Source organism: Trachypithecus francoisi, unplaced genomic scaffold (genome assembly GCF_009764315.1).
Source record: "Trachypithecus francoisi isolate TF-2019V2 unplaced genomic scaffold, Tfra_2.0 Lachesis_group19, whole genome shotgun sequence".
In the NCBI taxonomy this organism is placed as follows: domain Eukaryota; kingdom Metazoa; phylum Chordata; class Mammalia; order Primates; family Cercopithecidae; genus Trachypithecus; species Trachypithecus francoisi.
In genome coordinates, this window is record NW_022681464.1 from 42,521,639 (window position 1) to 42,544,139 (window position 22,501).

A 22,501-nucleotide genomic window follows, 5' to 3' on the forward strand; every position below is an offset into this window, starting at 1 on the left:
ACTTCTGACCCATCTCCTCCCATTTCATTTTGGCACCAGTAAAGTGACGGTTCATGTGATGCTGGAAGCCTACCCCATATATCTCTATGGGTGCAGCATTCCTTTTTATTGTGTTTTATTTTTCAGAATGACAAGCTTATATTTCCAGTATGTGAAAATGCTTTAGAACTTCTTGTTGAGTAGAGATTAGTTGACATTTTAAGTCTTAGCCCATGTTGTATGGTTGTGTTTTGGTTTTCTATTTCTTCTTTACCCTTTTCATCATATACCTCATAGTTTTTGTCATCAGTGAATGATTTTTGAGAATCCTCATGTGCACAGCATTCTGCTGGATCTGGTACTAAGCAATTAAAGAGACCCTGTGCAATTACCCGACATATACATGTATATGTATAGATATATTTATTTTCTACATTTTAAGAGGAAGCAGCATGTTTTAAGAGGGAAAGAAAATAAGCTTTGAAAGCAGACACATCTTGATTTGAGTGCTAGTTACTATCATTAGCTTGCTTATATAATCTTGAGGAATCTTTTCTTTCTCCAAACCTTAGTTTGCCCATCAGCTAAATGAGCACAATATATCCTATATGGTAGGGTTGTTGAGTATGAGTGTTAACTGAGGTAAGTTAAGTCAATGCAACATAGTAAGAGATCAGTAAGTATCAAATTCCATTCTCCTTTACTATATGTAATACAAACAGGTTTAAATCAACAGAGTGAGTTTATCTGTAACTGCAGACTTTCTTTGTTGCAACACCTTTAAGAAGTTTTAAATGGTTAAATTACTGTTCTTTCAACTGGCATTTTAATCTTAGTTCATATCATTTTGTTTTGGCCTTCTTTGCTAATGTTTTTGGTGGAGTCATACCATTCTCTGTTGGCTTCATTTATAATTCTATTATTTTTTGGCTGTCTACACACTATTTCATTTTGGGACCTGCTACACTGTTGGATTTTTGGCTTTACTCACCTTTTCCCCACCTCTCCACTTCTGACCCATCTCCTCCCATTTCATTTTGGCACCAGTAAAGTGACGGTTCATGTGATGCTGGAAGCCTACCCCATATATCTCTATGGGTGCAGCATTCCTTTTTATTGTGTTTTATTTTTCAGAATGACAAGCTTATATTTCCAGTATGTGAAAATGCTTTAGAACTTCTTGTTGAGTAGAGATTAGTTGACATTTTAAGTCTTAGCCCATGTCGTATGGTTGTGTTTTGGTTTTCTATTTCTTCTTTACCCTTTTCATCATATACCTCATAGTTTTTGTCATCAGTGAATGATTTTTGAGAATCCTCATGTGCACAGCATTCTGCTGGATCTGGTACTAAGCAATTTAAAGAGACCCTGTGCAATTACCCGACATTTACTGTGTGCTTGTTATAGGCAGAATTTCATAGAATACAAATTATCCTTTTCTAGGTACTTGAATCTAAAACAAATACGGACACATAGAGCAAGAAAATAGCTGAACAGTGAGTCTGTGAAGAGTAAACCAACAGACACCAGGATTATTCACCATAGGCCAGCCTTCTAGCTCCCAAGATGTTCCCTCCCTGCCCGTCTTTATTGTCTCTCAGTATTGAGATATCAGCCTTCTTTCCATATTACCTGGATAATTGCCAGGCAGTCATGCCACTTGAAAATGAGGTAACGAGTCCTTTGATTGAACTGGCAGTCCCACTCCCTGTGATAGCATCCTTGAACAGTGTTGTTTATTCATTTCACAGTCTGCTCTCTCAAGAAATAAGCATCAGGAGTGGACAGTAATGGTTTGGGGGGATCCCAAGGCACATGGGAGGTACATCTCACCTCTTTCTGAGGAGGCCACAGAGAGCTGGATAGTCCCTCTCTCTGCTCCCTGGTAGCTGGAATGTGGATCTGTGACTCTATGCAGCCCACTGGAAGCTTAATGCAGGGAATGTGAACTTTGAACTAGTTAGAGATGATTTGCTGTGAGGCTTTTGCAAAGGGCACAGGCTGGATGAGTGGCCGTGAGCGTCCATGTTCCTGAGCAGACTGTGCTGTGGCCCAATTCTGTGCGTGTCTCCTCTTCAGGCCCCTGCTGGAGCATGCTTCTCTAATCTTACCATTTATCAGTGACCCTTTGGTGAAACTCTTTTCTATTTAAATCTACCAGGGTACACTTTGTAATACTTGGGGCCAAGAATTTGAAGATAGTAATTAGACAAATCAAACAACTGGTAGCAGTGGAGGGACACGTAGCCCTACAGGAAGGGACAGAATTATCATTAAAAACACAGACAAACCAGGGACTGCCTAAAAATAAAAAAAAAAAAAAAAAAAAAAAAAAAGATGAACTGGAAAGATTCAAAGTAGGCTCTATTAGAGGTGAGTATGGAAAACAAGCTTAGCTTTTTATTTTGAAGGTTTCTTCCACGAGTTGGATACTGTGATCTGTGCAATCAGCCTGTTTATGTAGTGAGGAGGAAGACCAGAAGTGAGAAGAGGAATAAGAAAATGGCAGCACAGCCTTTTGGGGTATGGTTAAGGATGGTCTTCCTGCTGCAGCAGAGAAGAGGGGCCCGTGTGGCCCGTGTCGAAGAGTAACTGAAGCACTTAGTGGCTGACTGAATTTGGGTCCGAAGCAAAAATAGGATATGAGGACAGGTATAAGAATTTTATTTTGTGCTATGTGTGTCATTTGGCTTTTAAACTGTCTGGACATAAAATGAGATGAAAACAATCTGCCCTCATTTCTTGGTTGCTTTTCTTAAATATCATTGGCCCAAAGCATAGTCAAGCCTTTTATTTAGAAAATCCTACTTTCAGAAAGTGATAGGTTACACTAATTATATTTGTGCTGTTCTACAGATTTTCTATTTTGCACTCGTCCTTTACCTGCTGCTCGCTGTGCGGGCAGCTAAGGTGAGAGTTTGAAGACTATGGACTTTTAAGCTGAGAGGCTGCCTTGGTCATACAATTTTCTAACACAAAACTTGTTCTCCCTCTAGTGTTTCACTTGCACAGGGATAAGTTGCACAACTTTGTTCCATTTTGAATTCTTTGCAAGATGTGTCTTCATTTCCTCTGTTCTATCAGATTCCTATATTTCCTTGTACTGTTTGGCCAAACTCCATTGTTTTCATCTGACTGAATGGAACAGTAGATGCTGTTCCAGCTTTGATATTAATTTCCTCTCTGGTACAGCAGTTCGGAGTCTGGAGTACATTAGCATTTCTTTTCAATTTTGAAGAGAGATTTTGATCTCTGAGCACCCTTGCCCTGTGTCTGTTGTCTTGATGGTTCCTTCTGCTTGCTTTCATTGTTAGGTTAGGTTTCTTTAGTTAGGTTTCTGATGCAGACTGAAAAGCAAAAAGCAGTTAATTCTGTGCATCCCTCATTCTTCTGTAAACATGCCTAGTGCAGTGTATTGCCTTTGCAAGTGCTCTTGCTTAATTAACATGCTTTAGTTTATAAAGGATTGATTTGTTTGGCAGAATTATCCATAGTTGGTTCTAGGAGCAAATCTTCTCGGATATCAATAAATCTTACTTGAGAAAATAAATCTTACTTCTCCATGCCTTTTGTTAATTAATTTGTTTCTGTTACCATCAAATCTTTACTGAATAAGTCTGTAAAGGATCTCCAGTGGTGTTGAGATGTCAGTGCTGTTTGGCTATAAAATTCAAGGATGACGTCTAATGTGTACCTTTTAGTAGAGATGCAATTTACTGATGTTATAGATATGTGAGGAGCATCCATGGAATAGTCATCCCACTATGATTGTATATAACGATTGTATATACAATATGTATACATTAAGGAAAATATGCCTCTTAGGGGTTAGGAAACCAATGGTCAAATTCCACCTTTGCCATCGTCCGCTCTGGGATTGCAGACAAGCCACATCATTTGGATGGCTTCCCTTGTGTTGTGAAGGGGGACAACGTTTTTGCCCTCCTTTTTTGCCAGGCTGCTGTGCATGGCCATGTGGAATCATCAATGTGGCAATGAGATAGTCTCCTTCCTGCCCAGTGTGGACCCCAGCCTGGCCTGTACTGCTGCCATCCACCTTTGTAGCCTGATCTTCAGCCACGTTTTAAATATTATCTGCACTGCAGCAAACTTTTATTCCACACACACACCAAGGCCTTCTCATAATGGGCCACCTGTCCTCTGTTAAGGCTCTTTGGAATGCTCTGTATGTGCCACTCAGAACTTCTCCCAGCTTCCCAGCCACACCTTAAATGCCCTCTCCCGGCCGGGCGCGGTGGCTCAAGCCTGTAATCCCAGCACTTTGGGAGGCCGAGACGGGCGGATCATGAGGTCAGGAGATCGAGACCATCCTGGCTAACACGGTGAAACCCCGTCTCTACTAAAAATACAAAAAACTAGCCGGGCATGGTGGCGGGCGCCTGTAGTCCCAGCTACTCGGGAGGCTGAGGCAGGAGAATGGCGTAAACCCGGGAGGCGGAGCTTGCAGTGAGCTGAGATCCGGCCACTGCACTCCAGCCTGGGCGACAGAGCAAGACTCCATCTCAAAAAAAAAAAAAATGCCCTCTCCCCTGTGAATTCTTCCTTGTTCTTCCTAATCTGAAGTAGGCCTTTTAGTAATCTCTGTTACTATGTCACCTTCTGGTCACGATGTTGAATTCTAGTAGGTCATGCATGTGTTCTGTGTTCCTGACTAAATTAAACTCAAGGGTCAGGATTCTGTGTTGGGCATCTCTTACTGAGCTAAACAGTACCCTCGGATGAATCAGGAGTTTTGGATGTTGACTGGATTGCTTTTGATGAATCAGCCTTAGTTTTCCGTATTTGCACAATACTTTGGGTGTTTTCTAAGGTCAGCTTCACCTATGGAGAATGACATAATTCTGTGTTCCAGTGGAGAAATATAAGTTGGGTATCCTTCAGTCTTGCGACCATAGTCAAGGAGTGACTCCTGGGCAGCCAGCAGCAGGTGGGTGTTTCTGCAGTAAGCCTCTGGGGCTCACCTGTTCTTGGGAAGCCAAGTAAAAACACAAACACCATGTAAGGTGATAAGGGGCACAATCTTGTATGTAGGAGAATTGTGCAGATGAAGTGAAAAATGAATAACCCAGGAATACAGAAAGGTGCTAGTACATTCCATGGTAATGGGTCTTAATGGATGACTGAGCAGGAGCTTATTGGGATGGTGGGTGAGAAGTGTTTCCAGGTAATATCCAGAAGGGGGTCTAAGCTTGATGTGCATGGTTGCAGGGTAGTGGGTATGGGGTGTCCCAAGCCCAGCATGAAGAGTGGGTGGGGATGCAGAGGAGGCTGGTGGAGATGCCCTTCAGTCACGGGGAGATAAAAGAGCTTGGGCTTCTCAGGGAAAATTAACTGCATGCCATAACAAAATGGCCATAGCAGAGGAGCTTACCTGCCCATCAACCGGCGGCATAATCATGGGGAACGCATCCTAAAATTCAGAGCCCCAACCTCACTCCCAACAATTCTGATTCCATAAATCTAGAATGGGACTCAATATTATGTGTTTAGTAATTTATCCCAGTGATTCTGATGCAGGTGGCCAGTGAAGCACACTTTGAGTAAGTGTTGAATTACCTCTAAGAGCCTTGTAACCCAAGGAATTATAAAATTTGCACAGTTATGCATTTGTCCTAGGGAAGAGGATCCTGGGTAGCTCTGTTCAGATACTCAAAGGGATCTATAACCTCCCCCAAGTTTCAGAACCACTGAGCTAAGACAAAAGCTTGTAATCCAGAATGAGAATAGCAGCACCATGGCAGGAATGTTGGAGATCAGTAACCTTTAAAGAAACATTTTGTGTCATAGGAATTGTTGGTACTGGAAACATGTTAGGGAAGTGAAGGCTTACCACCCAGTTTGCAAATCAGGATTTATGTTTGTGTTACTATCTCAGTGTTTAAAGGACATACAGTGTTTAGTGGCTCTAGCAATTAACAATTTGTCTATAATAGGTTTTTTTTGGGTAACACTTCAAGTCCACATTTTTCTCTGACCTAATTAAACCTTCTGGTTTCCCCTGGGTTTTACATTTTAATTCTGAAGTTAGAAATGTATTAAAGTTCAGTAGAATGAAGCTCTTTATTACTAATTATCAGTAAAGATACCACATTTTGCTCTCCTGTGGTTAAGGTCTTGTCTGTATTTCTGTGATAAACATCTCTCTGAAGTTTATAGAGCATATGGAGAAAAATGAGATTGATACAACTTGGTTTTTACTCACTCCCAACCCAAGAATTTTTGCATTAGTGAAGTGCACTGCTGAAAAGTGATGCACACACCCTCATTTCTCCCCTAAACCCAGGGTAAAATGAACATACTATTTATACTGGCAAATTCAGTACAGCAAATGGGATGAAGTAACTGTCAGAGGGACTCTGATCAGGGATGTGTTTCCTGGTGATGGCCGAGACAGAGCTATCAGCTGGTAACTGTAGCTTGTCCTTCAGCAGGGGGTTGCAGCTACTCAGCACCACATTTGATCATTGGTTTAAACTTTACAGAAATTGAGCTGGTCTGTGAAGCCTCCTCTAGGCAAATTTCTAGCCCCATGAAGGGTTACTATTTCTTAAGCCCAGTCAATATTAATTACATCGATGCACAAGTGTTTATTCTCTATTCACAACATACACAGTACTAGGTATTGTTAAAGGTAAGTGTCCAATATGGCCAAGGGCCAACAATAAGGGCATTTAAAGAATGTCTCAAAGAGAGAGCCAAGCCACAGATAATCAAATATAAAATTACCCACTTAGACTATTAAAAACAGATATATGGTGAGACTTTGATTAACTTATCCCAGCAACCACAAGTTCTTAGAAGTCAGCCATATGAAAAATAAAAAAACATCCTGAGAAACAGAACTCCCTAATCTCTTAGTATATTAAACACATCCCAATGAGTAGTTTTTGGAGGCAAAGAAGGCTCATCCCAGGCATATTATGAAGTCATTGAATTTGATACTGTCTTCTTTTTTTAAACTTATTTTCCAACCACTTTTCATATGTCTAATATTCTTATGTAATCTGCATCAAAATAAGAAATATCTAATATCTAGTTATCCTTACTTGTGGATTGTTTATGTGGCCCTGTGCACAATAGGTCTAAATAAATATTTTTTTGGAGTAGCTGTGGTTAGAGGACTGGCTGTGTGAAGCCATTTTCATATTATGTTCTTTTGAGTTTTAAATTTCAAGCCTCTTTGTTACAGATGGAAAAATGTAAACTTACTCAAATAATTTTAGACATTAGTAAGCAGAGGCTGAGAAGAGGTTTGGGTTAAGGAGAGTCATATGGAAACTATAATATTAGGTGTTCTTCAGTGATCTTTTCAGCAAATATGACATCATTTTGGATTGACTAGGATAGGAGCAGTCACCTAAAATGGGTCCCAGTCGGTGCAGATTGACAGTCCTGGATGTCTTGTCCTGTAACCTCAGGTTTCTTACTTCTTCACAGTAGATCAGGAGCCTGGCCGTGGCCAGCTGTAGCACGGATCTTCATATCAGTAGGGTCTCTTCTGCCTTCTCTGCTGCTGCTTCTATTCTTGCTTTAACATTGAGCTTAGCCATCCTTCTTGCTTATATATTTAACATTATTTTATTTAGTTTTTCTATTATAGCCACTTTCCCCAACAATCCACCTGATCTAACCTTAATTATGTTGCTGATAAAGAATTATTTTATTAAGGGAGGAGAAGAAAAAAATAATAGCATGTGCAATCTTAGAGTGGGAATATTACCTTAGAGATAATCTAGGCCTGAAAGAGTCTAGTATTGTTAAATATTAAATTTTTTTGTGGCCTAGTCTTTCTGTTGCCCACAGTAACCCAACTTTTAAGTATGTGAAAGTTGAATATATCTGGTTGAAGCAGGGTTTTAGAAGGGCCTGCACTGGGTTCGCCCTCATGGGCTGAGAGAACCAGAGGGTTCTGAGGATCACAGGGTGAAAAACTCAGGGATCCAAGTCATCACGCCCTTTTATAGACAGGACTGAGACCCAGAAAGGAAAGGAAACCCATAGTTAACTATTTACTAGGTAGCTAGATAGGTAAGTGCATCCTGGGTAGCTAGATAGGTAAGTAGGTCAATAGATACATAGCATAATGTATGTGTTTATAGAAACACGTATATACAGAATCATTTAATTCTTACAAGATTCTAGAAGGTAGATGGCTTTATAGATGAATAGATGAGGAAAGCTTGTAAGTTGATAGGGTTGGACTCACCTGTGCTCCTTCTGGTGGCAAATCTACATTCTTTTACCCTAGCTCTGTTCTGCTGCCTGGTTGCCTTGTCCAAAGCCACACACAGGCAAGGGCAGGACTGAAACCCAGACCGTCTGCCTCTTGGTTCAGGGTTGTTCTCTCAGCAGACCTGTTGTCTTTAATAGTGGTAAAATAATACATGCTAAAAAGTAAATAGAATATTGAGTAAACACTCGATTAGAAAAAGAGGGAAAGACGTCCCAGCTGTGTTGACCTTGAGAAGGGTTAATGTTTTTAGGTTCTTATTTTTAGCAACTAATTGGTCATGGAAAAGGATGGGAGGGAAAGCTGATTCATCACAGCTTTTTGTGCTAAGTATTGCTCAGAACTTGGAGAATTGCATGGAATGTAGCTTCCTTATTTAAAAAATTAATAAAGCACTTTGGGAGGCCGAGGCAAGTGGATCGCGAGGTCAGGAGATCGAGACCATCCTGGCTAACACAGTGAAACCCCATCTCTACTAAAGAATACAAAAAATTAGCCGGGCATAGTGGTGAGCGTCTATAGTCCCAGCTACTCGAAAGGCTGAGGTAGGAGAATGGCGTGAACTCAGGAGGTGGAGGTTGCAGTGAGCCGAGATTGTGCCACTGCACTCCAGCCTGGGCGGCAGAGCAGGAAATCCGTCTCAAAAAAAAAAAAAAATTAATAAGGAAAAATTTTTCATTAAAGCATGCTTTCTTTATGGCCTGAGTATTGAAATTTGACATTGAATATATATTAATTACTTGTATGTTTCATAAATTTGAAATACACATAATACATAATTATTGACATTCTTCTCAGGTTTGAAACAAAAGCTGCAGGCACACTGACTGAGGCACTGAACCATAGTTCCAATATGATGCACATAAAGTCCCTGTGCTTTTTGTTGACTTATGCTGAGGTCTGCCAGATAATAGCCTTATTACGCAGATTCTTAGAATAACAGGGCATTGATATCTTAGTAGATTCTTACATTTAGGTGCTGACTCTCTGGTTTTCTTTTTTTATCTGGCTCATGTCGGAAAAGGAGACCTTCAGGAAGAGTTTTTGTTTCTCCTGTTGGCCCTTACAGCATTTTTCATATTTATCCTTTTAACTCCTCCATGTTCCCCAAGTTGTCTTCCTTGAGGACAAGGACTTCTTTTTCATCCTGTCTGTTTTCTTATCACCTCCCCTTTCCTCCCTAGTGCTTGACATCATGCCTGGTACACAAGTCCTTAGGGGGAGTGATGGAGACAGGGAAGGAGGGAGATGCCATGAGTCAGATAAAAAAGGCAAAACTCTAGAATCAGGATTTCTTCTTCCTTTGATGTAGCCAGAGTGTCCAGTGAATGGAGTCCATTAGATGTTTTTTCTTTAGTGCTCCTTTCTAATAAAGATAGAGCAGTAAACGGTTTTTATTCTTACCTTTGTTACAAAAAACTTTACAAAATTCCGTTAAATTTAGCAAGTATTTAAGGAGTGACAAACACTTTTCCAGGACTGGGGATACAGAGAGGAGCAGAACGTTGTCCTTGTCAAGGACTCCCAGTGCAATAGAGAAGACAAGCATGTCCGAAGTTACGTTGCCTGCAGTATGATAAGGACATCAAGAAAACCAGTATATTTGGGAGTGATGGTTACCACATGGGAAGGAGTGATTGATTTTATCTGTGAAAAGCCCTCAGCAACAGGTACCTGGGAGCGGTGTTGTCTGAGCTGGGATTTGAAAAGTGCACAAGAGTTTTCCAGGCAGATGCTGCGGGGAGGGGTGGGACAAGCGCTGAACAGGTGCAGGGACCACATGAGCATAGGGGTAGCATATGGGCAGGAGGGTCATTGGGGGTGAATCTACAGATAGTCGGGAATTACTAGAGTGTAAAACTAAAAGGAAGTGGTGGCAAAGAATAAAGATAAAGAGGTAGACTGGGGTCGAATCAGAAAAACAACAGATGTCACATGATTAAAATTTGAATACTATCCCATGGACAATGAGGGGCTGATGAATAGTTTTAAGAATGGAGAGAGCATTTTCAGCTGTGTATTTTATAAAACTTCAGCTTGCTGGGAGTGTGTGGCATATACTGGAGAGGGCAGAATCCAGGTTTGAGGGAATGAGTCAAATCAAACGGGAACATGAGCTGAAACTCAAATTGTGGCATGGTAGGAATAGGAGACTGAAAGAAAAATTCAAGCAGTTGTTTAGGAGATAAGGTGTCAGGCAGAGAGGCAGTGACTCAGCCAATATAGGCAAGATAGATAAAGAAATGTCTGTGACTTTGTTTTCCTGTTTCAGATAGCATGTACCAAACATAGTTGTGACTTTCTTTGATGTTCATCACCTTGGAACAGTGACTACACTTTCACATACACCTCTAAGTTCAATCTTCCCTATTTCCCTGGGAGTTAGGTAATATTACAAAGGACTTATACATTCTATGGGGCCCAAATTCTCAGGGATTTGCTGATGTTCAAAATTGTACCCCAAAATACTTTAGGGAACCTTCTGGGTTGAAGACCAGCATATCATTTCTCAGTAAGTCCAACAGAGTCAATCCCTGCACCCTCTTGGCATTAGAGTGCTGTTTATGCATTTGAGTATAGGATTAGATTGGTGATTTGGATTTTGGACACACTTCAATTAAAATGCTGATCTTTAAGCATGAAAATTATTTGGACCCCAATGACATGTCACACTAAGCAAAGCCTGGAGAATGAAGGAGTAGCGACTAACTAGGTGGAGGTGGAGGAGCACCAGTTCATATTTCTAATTTCTTAGTTTCAGCTTGTTTGGGGCCTAAGATGGTTAGGCTTCTGGACTAAATGTATGATTTCTCTATCATATGCCCCTTCCTTTTCAACGTTGAAATCATGTAAGTTAAACATACCTTTGATACGAAGACTGCATATCTCCTTTTGATGCAAAGAGCAAGACACATGCAACCGATAGCTCCAGGACCCACTGTATCTCAGTTCTGTGACCCTAAATATATTCACTCAGCTGTACGAGTTCCCCATTGTTGTGTTAGAAGAAGTTCTCCTCATGATAGGAAATTGGAATGCATATTTTACCAACAGGATATGTGAAACTATATTTACTTTTTCCTTATAATTTGATTCTACCCAATGAATATAATGTGTAGAAAAATTCTCATTGAGGGAAGTACATTTAGTTGAGTTTAGGTTAATCAACATCCAGTGAAAATAAATAGTTGGCTGGCTGTTTTAAGCTGAATAAATAGCATGGTTTGGCTGTACTGCATATTGGTGAGTTCAGGAGTTTATCAGCTGTCCCAGATAATGATTTTATGCTAATAAAATCAAGAGATGGATTTGTAAATCATACTAAACTGGCAGCAGTGCTACTGGGCATGAAATACAATTCTTTTTTTTTTTTTTTAATTAATTTCCTGGGTATCTCTAACCAGTAACCAGGATTGTTTTTTATCTGAGATATCTCTTCTTGTTTTGAGTAGCTCTACTTAGGAGAAAAATTACAGATCAGGGTTTTCTTAGCATGAAATTTAAGCGAAAAATTCAACACTTTGATCCAGCCATGCTATTCTGTTGCCCATTTTCATCTGAGAGGTGTTTATGACCAAAAAGCATTATTTAGAGCAATGATCTCTGAATCACTTTCTTCATATCCTTTTTGAGGAATACAGTACAACTCATTTATGTATGGAAGAAAAGGTTTGGACTTCAACTTACATATATTTTCTAATAATACTTAAGGTCGGTATATGCATGCTTGTAATAATCTGCATATGTAGAGTACTACATGATTATAATTTATACATAAACACACATAGGATGGTTGTACCTTTTTAAGAACGGATGTCTTCTGAAAAATGTTTGAGACTACTGATCCCTAGAGCGCTCTTTCTGGGTCAATGATTAGATTACTCTGGGACCTTTTTTTAAAACCACAGATTCCTGGGGCTGCTCCCAGAATATTCTAGTTAAATAGGTTGGTCCAGAACAGTGATTACCAAACATTAGAGTTCATCGGAGTCACCTGGAGAGTTGTTGAAGCTCTGGCTGCCGGGCCCCACCCCCAGAGGTTCTGACTCAGTAAGTCTGGGATGAGGCCTGAGAATTCGCATTTCTGAGTTCCTAGGTGATGGTGGCTTGTCCAGGGACCCACTTGGAGAATTACTGCCCTAGTTTGGGACTCAGGACAACAGTGACTTCAGAGATCAGGTCATAATACTGATTTAGTTTGACCATCTTCTCCCTGAGACATTTCTGGCAGCTGTTTCATCATTATGTTTTCATTTGTTACTCCTGTTTCTATGATAGAGGCAGACAACTATTTTTTACACTCTCTCTTGTTTTCACTATTGTGGTATAGAGGATAAGAGCACCAGTATTATATTCAGATAGATTCACATTTATGCAGGGAATTCATGCAGTTGGTTTAATTAAATCCAATAGCAGCTCTATGAGGTGTTCAGTTGTATGTGGAAAATCGAGATTGTCAAGTTCCTAATAATTTGGCTGCATCTGTACAATATTTAGGAATAGAATAATACTACTGCCCATTAAAGAAAATTTTACTATCAATAAGAAAAATACATCTTTGTTTGTTGCAATTCAGCCTTTTAAAAAATTAGGAATCCATAGATTGATATGAAATGAAGACGTGGTAAGTCTAATAAATCATAGAAACTTCAAGAACAAGACAACTTTTTTGCTTTGTAACATATAAAATATATCCATCGGCAGATAGCACTTCTTATAATAGAGCGTAGCATTAGCCATTTAAATGCCTGTGCAATGTGTAAAAACTGCTTGCTAGATTAAATTATGTAGAAGAGCATTTCTGTAATGCTTAGTGTCTGATTCACTAAACATCACTGGCGCACTCAAAGTTTAAGAGGCATTATATACTTTTATTGTTTGGCAGGCAATTAAATGTAGAAGTCACTGTGATTTAAAAGAAGAAAGCAGAGCCTCTGCTATGTTGGTATAGTTTTTTTTTAATACTCCTAAAATAATTATGTCTATTAAAGCTCTCTTTCTGTTTATCCTTTGCATTGTGTAGTTTATAGCCATTTATTCTACACAGTTTTAAATTTGAAATAAATAGGATCATCTTAGATTTCATGTAATTTAGGAAAATAGAACATACAACATTAATTCTTTCGGGGGGTACTATAGCACTATTTTTTCACCTGCCTTCTCTACAGAGAGACCCATTTAATACTTTATGCATTTAATAAAGGCTGACTTGAATGGGGTCATTCTGTATTTGGAACAAATGAGAAAAATGTTCCAGAAAAACTCATCAAGCAGTATTACAGTCTTTTTACAAAATAACTTTAAATGGACTATAATTATAACAGGAAGAATGATTGCTAGTATATGTAAGTCAGTTTAACCTGTTAAAGGCAGAACAATTCAAAATGTGTGTGTATCTTACAGGTTTATGAAATTAACATTTGATTGTCCCCCACTGGCTTCTTAGAAACAGCACTTTCAAGAGCTTATTTACAATGCAAATCACTGAACAGTTCGTATATAAGCGCCATAACATGTTGTTTACTCACTTTCTAGAGCTTGGTGAAAATGTGTGACTACAGACCTTGTTTGAATTGCTAGTCCTGCGCTGAAGCTCCTGTGACTTTGGTTGAGATTATGTGACCCTTTTAAACTGCCATTTGCAAAAATAAGAATGTACTGATCAGGATCCAGTCAGGAGAGAGAAGCAACATAGTAATTTAATTAGGGAACATTTATTATAAAGACTAAGTAACTGTAACAGGGTATTAAAATACAAGAGATGGGTTAGTACATACTAAGGAGAGCTCTGAAGAATGAGGGAATAGTGGATGTATGGAGCAGACGTTAGCCCAGGGCAGAGGCAGAGCTCCAAGGAGGAGACTCTTTCATTGCTGAGATCCAGGGGAAGGCTGTGGCTCAGTGGATGGCAGAGGAATTACTATGGGGCTGCACCTGCAGGACTCAGAGGTAATGTGCCCTCTGATTGGCTGTGAAAGCTGTTCATAGGTGATGTTTTGCTGGAGGCACTTGCTACAGAACCACTGGGGCACTGTGCAGGGGCAAGCTGCTGCTACTGGAGGAGCCAGGCAGGGGGTGACCCCTGCGTTGTGCACTGAGGGGCCTGCCAGGGAGCTCAGGGAGGCCACCCCTTCCTCCTGCAGGATCTCTCCTGTACCCTCTACTGATAAAACTTACCTTCTTGCCCACTAGGACAGAAAACGTAGTTAAAGCGTCTGGATACATTTTTGAAATGAAAAGTGGATTTAGAGCTAAGAGGTATAGTACATTGATAACTGGCACAGGGAATATTGATGTTTGCCTTTAGAATTTTTTTAATTAAAATGAGGTAATACATGTTTATATTTGCATGGTTTTTGTTCTGTAACATAACATGTTAATCGAATCAGACATGTTGAGATAAAAGTCTTACTGGTTGTGAGGAGTCAATGACATCATAACTATATTTTGCCTTAGGCAGAATCTGACTGGCATGTGGTCTCTGTTCGCGAAATGGTAGCTGTTGATACCAGAGAACTTTGTAGCTCACAGGTTGCGCTTAGACTGTGTGGCAGTGCTCTCACACAGTAGTGCTGATTGGTAACTTCAAGCTAAATAAACAGTCCTAGGTGATGGCTCTTAGCCTCAAACCTGAAGAATACAAGTAGCAATCTTGATCAATTTAGTGGTCTAGAGCCTCCTTTTAGAACAGAATGATAAATATTTGTATATCTCAATAGAGATAAATTTGGTTTTTAAAGTGTCCAAATTATTTACGTGTATTGGGTCAAGATGTCATGACTATGAGTCACAATAAAAAAATAATTTTTAATGTACTGCATTAAATGGTGGACTCTAATTCTTGTCAATTTGTTTTCCATTGTTCTGTCTCCGGACCTGAAGCTTCAGTAGGATGTAGAATGGTCACATAAGGTTTCCTTTGGGGTGAAAATGGGCCATTTTCTTTATAGCTTATGCCTTAATGATTTTATACTACTCTTGAATTAACTGAATCATCCTCAGCTGTTCCAAAGAAAGAAAAAAGATAAATATCCTCCATTATGCAAGTGACAATATTTTATTTTCATAAATCAAGAATGACTTTTATCAACAACTAGCCTTGCTGTCTAATAATTGCCAGGAAAAAAAAAAAAAAAGAATTCAGCATTTGTAAACTGAAAGCCATAATTTGTGGAGACTTCATTAACATTTAACTTGCTTATAGTTTTAGTCATACTAGAAAAATGAACACGTTCATTGATTTCGTCACATTGTGCAGTTGATTAATCCTAGGATACACCAGAACAGGGCTGGATGGTTTATGGACGAAGGTTAAGATTGTTTTCATTGTTCAGATGTTGATTATATTATGCTTCTTCTGGAAATTTCCAGGCAAAATAATTGCAGCCAGATTTTGCATAGAACTTTGGGGGATTCATTACCCATCCTTTTCAAAAGCCTTTATTGGGTGTTTATCATGCGTCCTGCTCTAAGGAATACCAAGGTGACCAAGATACAGTTATAATCAGTACTGCTTTTGAGCAGAGCTGCTACTCTGCCTATGCGATTTTCTCTTCTGAAACTCTGTGATTTTCAGGAGAGAATATTGGACCCAACTCCATTTCCTTTGATTTCTAAAACATATAGGATCTGCGCATGTTGGATCCTGCCTTAATCCTAGCCCTTTGGGAGGCTGAGGCGAGAGGATCACTTGAACTTAGGAGTTCAAAATCAGCAACATAGGGAGATCTCGTCTCTTTCAAAGGAAACAAAAAATTAGCTAGGCAAGTTGGCATGTGCCTGTGATCCCAGGTACTCTGGAGGCTGAGGTGGGAAGACTGCTTGAGCCTGGGAGATCAAGGCTGTAGTGAGCTAGGACTGTGCCACTGCCACTGCACTGAACCTGAGCAGCAGAATGAGATCTTGTCTTGAAAAACATGAAGAATAAAAAACATGTGGGTCTGCACTTCGATAACAGCACAGACTAGCTGCAGTTTTTGGTTGGAGTAAATGTGCAAACTTATAGCAGCCCACTAAGGCGAGAGTATCCATAAAGATATATGTGTATATGTGTGTGTGTGTGTGTGTGTGTGTGTGTATATATAATTTTTTTTTAAGACGGAGTTTCGATCTTGTTGCCCAGGCTAGAGTGCAATGGCGTGATCTTGGCTCACTGCAACCTCTACCTCCCGGGTTCAAGTGATTCTCCTGCCTCAGCCTCCCGAGTAGCTGGGATTACAGCCATGCGCCGCCTGGCTAATTTTATATTTTTAGTAGAGACGGAGTTTCTCCATTTTGGTCAGGCTAGTCTTGAACTCCCGACCTCAGGTGATCCGCCTGCCTCAGCCTCCCAGAGTTCTGGGATTACAGACATGAGCTGCTGTGCCCAGCCCATAAAGATAATTTTAAAGCATATTTCAGTTTTAATCTAGAATGCACTGGTCTCCCACTGAATCAAGCTTGTTGACTTGGAGTGTGGTCACATACTGTCATAAGATGCTACTGAATGCGTCCTAAACCTCATTGCTCTGTTATGAGGGATGCTGTTGAGAACTCTGTTCATTAACTTCCGGCAGTTGCTTCTTCCTAGGGTTCTGGGAACGGAGATAGTTCTCTCTGAATTTAGGGTTAGAGTAGTTGTGTATCTTCTTGGTCTCCAGTTTGGGAGATACTAGCCTGTAGCATTAAGAATTTGGGTCCCTTATGAGTGGATGCCTGGATTCAAGTGTCTGCTTCATGACTCTCCAGCTTTGAGATCTTTGGCAGGCTGTGTAACCTTCTATGCCTTGGTTTCTGTATCTGTAAAATGAGGATCACAGTATCTACCTCATAGAGTTGGTGTGAGGATTAAACAACTCCTGGGTAAATCTTAGTCTCTGTTATCACATTTATATATTATTTTATAGGTACTGTAAATTGTATGATCAATCATATTTTCTTCTTTGCACTGGCTACCCCAAAACTCCAAGTGAAATCTGTGGATAACATCCGGTACATGAACTTAGTGAGTTTTTAAAAAAATTTTTGGTGGTGGGTGGGTGGAGTCCTAGCCACATTTCTAGTGTCCTTTTCTTTGCTCTACTTCCCTTGCCTTTTAACTTATACTTTTAACAGTTTTATCGATTTAATTTTTTATGTTATTGTGTTGAATTGCATGTCTTGGAAAGTATAGGAATCATCATTGTCATCAAATTACCTGAGTATTTGCCATCCAGTGATACTTCTTTTTGCATAGTAACTCATTCATATCCAGAACCTGTGTGTTGTATTCAACGTTGCTAAGGAAAAGCCTTTCCCAAGGTATGATGGAGATATGCAGGTACATGTGTGTGTGTGTGTGAGAGAGAGACAGAGACAGAGACAGAATGAGTGATGCAGAACACCACCCCACCCAGCTTGTATCAGCTTTCCTCCATCTTGTATATGACTTTGGTTTAGTTGTGATTCCCCTCTATGAAACAGAAATAATTTACTTTGATTTAACAGAGGAATACAGTACGGCCATGGAGTGCTGGGAGCCAGCCCAGGTGTGACAGTTCTGGAGAAAACTTAGGGAGTCTGTTGCTGACCATACTCCTGTGGACGATGGCAAAATGCGTCTGTGTTATTCAGAAAATCAAGAAGACTGTATTTTTAGAAATGCTTCCTTTTACTGTGTTTCAGGGGACTTTGCCTCCTTATCATATTTTTTTTCATTGTCCCCCATAGTATTTACTTGAAGAACCTCACTAACCCCTTGGCACTTCCATGTTTAATAGAGGCACCTACAGGGTGTTACCTATATGAATGCTCACAACTCTTCATCTTCTCATGAGGTGCACTTGGAAGGTTTCAATGATATATTCCAACTAGTTGCAATGAAATGAACTCCTGAGAGTGCTTTGTTCTATGAGGTATATCTGGCAAGAAGGATTTAAGAACTGATAATAACTGATGCTGGTTGAACATACCTGACTCTTGTTACACTGACTTTATATTTGCTGTCTTATTTAACTGTCAGAAATACCACGTGAGGTACATGTTATCTCTGTTTTATAGATAAAGAAACTAGACTTGTTTCTAAGTGATTTGTCTAAAATCACCAAGCTAACAGTGGAAAAATTGGAATATGCCTGTGTTTTACTCAGAATCTATGCATTTTGCTACTACCCAAAGCTGTCCTGAAAACTGAAAGCTTAGTTGTTCTTTCTTTACTTGGTTATTTTAATTGTGATGTAATTTACTTTAACTTATCTTGTTTTATCCCAATAAACCATATTTGTTATTTTGGGGGGTCCCATATCTATTGAATGAAGGCTAGGGGTGGATCTGCAAATTGGTATGCAGGGAAATGTATCCTCATTGGGCAATATGAAATTCATAGTTGATCCCATTTTCCGGTAGTTCCATAATCCTTCATGGGTCCAGAAAGAGCCATATCATACTTTATTGGTTTCGTTTCAAGTGATAAGGACAGCTTTGTGTAATGGGAAAATTATAACCTTGCACCAGTGGTGTATTAGTCTTCTGGGTTTGCTCTCAGCCACACGTGCATGCTTTTGCTTTATATGTGCTTCTATTATAGTGCAATAGGGGTTTTGTAAACCAGGTCTGTAGCCAGCCTTAAGTTGTTTTGTGGATGCTTATCACTATTTCTCACTGTTTAAGATCACACTGTAGGACTTTCATCTGAGTGCTATCTGTTTCCACTGGGGGACCTTCTCTGTCAAAATTGAGGATTTCATTCTTTTTGAATATTATTAGTGCTGTTGCTATTTGAGCTTATTGGTACAATACCAAAGCTGTTTTCTACATCAGAATTAGAGTTTGCAACCAAGAGACACTATTTCTCATAAATGTTTGCAGTCTTCTAACATTTCATACCCCAAATTGGAAAGTTGTTAGTATTATGCATTTTAGACAAATCCATTTTGTTTCTGGAGTTGTTAAAACTCAGTAAGAGGACAATATAAATGACCAGTTGTTATCATTAAATTAAGGCTGTATCTTTGGAGTTGTTTTGTTCTCAATGGAGTGTTTAGTTGAAACAAGTAAGTGTTAAAAGTGTTAGAGAAGACAGTGTCCAGGGGCACTAATTTCACCATCAGATCTGGAGCTAACAACTAAGACAAAGCTAGAAAGCTGGGACAGACAGTCTGAGGTTCCTTGATGCTATCCTGTTTAACATTGTTTGTCGGAGCCTTGGAGGCAGATGTAGAAAGCATGCTCATCAGATTTGCAGACAACACAAAATTAGGTAAGATGGCTATTACCAGGATTGAATGACAATGTCAGAGTTGTAGGATGGAGTGATGCACTAACACCAGGAGATGGGATTTAGTAAGCATAAATGGATAGTCCTGGTTTGAATTCAGAAAACTGTTTACTTTGTTAGAAAAGTGGAGAGAGACTCAACGGCAGTGGTGTGCAAAAGCCGTATGGGATTTCAGGCTCACAGAAGCTGAGAATGGACCAGTACCCTCTCTGCACTGAGGAGAGAATGCGATCAAGGGCAGTAGCCCGTTGAATTCTGAACAGCTGCCAGAATGGTTGAAGGGCCTGTAAACCTTTGAGTAGCAGGAATTGCAGGGAGCAAAGCATACTTTGCCTGTTGCCTGGAGAAGTGAAAACTTAGAACATGACAGCTCTTTTCAAATAATCAGCTTTCCTGTGCCAAAGCTAAGATTTTTCTTTTTTCTTTTCTTTCTTTCTTTTCTTTTTTTTTTCCACGATTTTTTCACAGGATAGAGCAAAGATAAATGGGTATACATTTCAAGAAGCAGAGTTTGGGCCTTTTTCAGTGGGGGATGTTCTACATAGTCAGGATGCTTTACAGAATTCTGAGTGCCTCATCTGTTCAGAGGCTGGCTGGCTGGGAGGTTGTACAGTTGACCTAAGCATTTGGATATAAGCTGGACCAGGTGACCTCTAACATCTGTTTTCGCTCTGAGGTTGGACAATGGCTGTTTTACTTACCTTCTTGCCAACAGGACACACATTGTGGACATAATGTAAAAATATTCTTAAATTCATGTTTTCTTGAACCAGAACACTTAATTGTCATTAGTGGCAAACAATTATAATTTTTTGAATTAATATGATTAATAGCATTATATGATGGATAGTAGCATTTTCATAATAATAAGATCAATGTAATTAATCACTTCCCCATGTGAAACGTGGAGAAAAGATCTGATACTAAAAAAAGTAACAGGAGGCATTCAAGAGGATATGGGATGGGACAAAATCATTAATGTGCTGAATGCTATTGATGCTGAAACAGCTGAATTGCTATGTATATGCTGCATTTTCTATTATTCTTTGTTTTTTTTCATTTAAGTAGTTTCATTTCTAGTACCAGAATTAAGCAGATGTTTACCACATGCTTAGTCTTGAATTTATTTTTGCCTTTAAAACTTGTATAGACTGTAAGTGAATTTATCATCTCTTTTAATTTTGAGACCTCAAATCTCCAAAGTATTAAAGTAAAACTTTGTCTCTTTGTTAGATTTGGAATAAGTATTTGGAAAATATTTTGCAAGTTGTGCCATGGTTTGTACTGCATCTTGTCCTCCACTATTGTGCCAGGATTGTGGTGAAAGCATTTCTTTTTTCATTTTTTTGGACAAATTATAAGTGTTTTTTCTTTATTGGAAACATGTTGAACATTTAAGTCAGTTCTCTTAAAATTTTGAATGCAAGAGCAGTTTTTCAAATTACTATACATCTGGAAACTACAGATTTTAAATTTGCTTAGGTCTTACTTTCTTTTTTTTTTTTTTTTTGACATAGAGTCTTGCCCTGTCGCCCAGGCTGGAGTGCAGTGGCATGATCTCAGCTCATTGTAACCTCCACCTCTCAGGTTCAAGCGATTCTTCCGTCTCAGCCTCTCGAGTAGCTGGGATTACAGGCACCCACCATCATGCCTGGCTAATTTTTGTATTTTTGTGGAGACAGGGTTTCACCATGTTGGCCAGGCTGGTCTCGAACTCCTGACCTCAGGTGATTCGCCCACCTCAGCCTCCCAAAGTGCTGGTATTACAGGCATGAGCCACCATGCCTGGCCAGGTCTTACCTTCAGTTGGCTTCTACCAACATTAGATTGCTTTTGGAGAGCTGCATAATACAGCGGTGTGGGTGAGGCATGGTTAATATTCAGCAGCACTCGGCAAGGGATCAGTAAGTGTTGGATGCACAGCTCCTGAGTAGAAAGACCTAATCAGATTTAGTTTGGCATCAAACTTGCCATCAAGTCTAAGGCTTCCTGCAATCATCATAGCTTATTCCAGAGGTCTGGTTGGTATTTACATTACTTTTTATTCTTCTACATTTTAGGTGGCTGCCTCTTTGATGAGCCATATAGCACATGTGGATATAGTCAATCTGAAGATGATGACTTCAATTGGGAGCAAGTGAACACCTTGACCAAACCGACTTCTGATCCATGGATGCCATCAGGTTTGCTTTCAGTTTTAAGTTTTGTTTTAAAATAAAGAGGAACACAAGAGTCTCAATCACAGTATGTGTTCACTGGATATTGGTTAAATGAGTGAAGGTGTTGGTCTTTGGATATGGCAGTCAAAGTTGAATTAGCTAGTGAGAGTGGTGCAATTAAGAGGATAGGTTTTAAAAGTTTTATCTCTCTCCCCTTAAAGTCTAAATTATACTTCTTTTATTTGCAAGTGCCCCTTAGCTAGATTAGTGGGCATTACCCAGTTGATCTTTTCCCAAGCAGCAGATATGAGAAAAAGATTGAGATCTCTGCTGGCAAATGTGTCTAAGGGGTGAAACTCCAGTTGGGGAATCCAAATAACAGTCTCCATCCATCCCAGATAGGAGGCCTTGGTGGGGGACTTTTCTCAGCCTCAGGGACTCACTTGGCACCTGGGAGATCTAGGAGAATACCCAGTGATCTTGAAAGTGTTCTGAAGATGAAATGGCAATGCATAAATGTGGGTATTTTTTCCACTGAAGAAATGTTTAGTGAATTTCTGATGAGTGAAAGATGTGTTTCACTGAACACCAAAAAGAATTCTACTTCTTATTGGGAGGGAAAAGTAGGAAGATGGTGGCTAGTGAAGTCTAATCAGCTTGGAGCTTGATTACTGCGATGGACCCTTTTTCAGGCTATGACACTGAGCATCCCTTTCGGACTTTAGGTCTGCAGATTCGGTGATGAGTTTGCGCCATTCAGGTTTCAAACTGTGAAACATATTCTGATTGGGATTTCAGATACAACACAATTTTTATACTTTTTAATGAATGCAGAGTTTTTCATTAATGCTCCAAAGCATAGGAATCATTACATTTAGT

General features: G+C 39.6%; 1 protein-coding gene across 11 annotated transcripts in view; it reads left to right on the plus strand.

Moving 5' to 3' along the window:
- The window catches only part of PTPRM (protein tyrosine phosphatase receptor type M), an 864,300-nt gene that overhangs the window by 195,585 nt on the left and 646,214 nt on the right, over positions 1 to 22,501 (plus strand). For all 11 annotated transcript variants that reach the window (XM_033178310.1, XM_033178302.1, XM_033178303.1 and 8 more), the window contains exon 2: positions 21,524 to 21,646. In XM_033178310.1, coding sequence (XP_033034201.1) covers positions 21,524 to 21,646 — 123 coding nt within the window. The remainder of the gene's footprint in view (positions 1 to 21,523; positions 21,647 to 22,501) is intronic.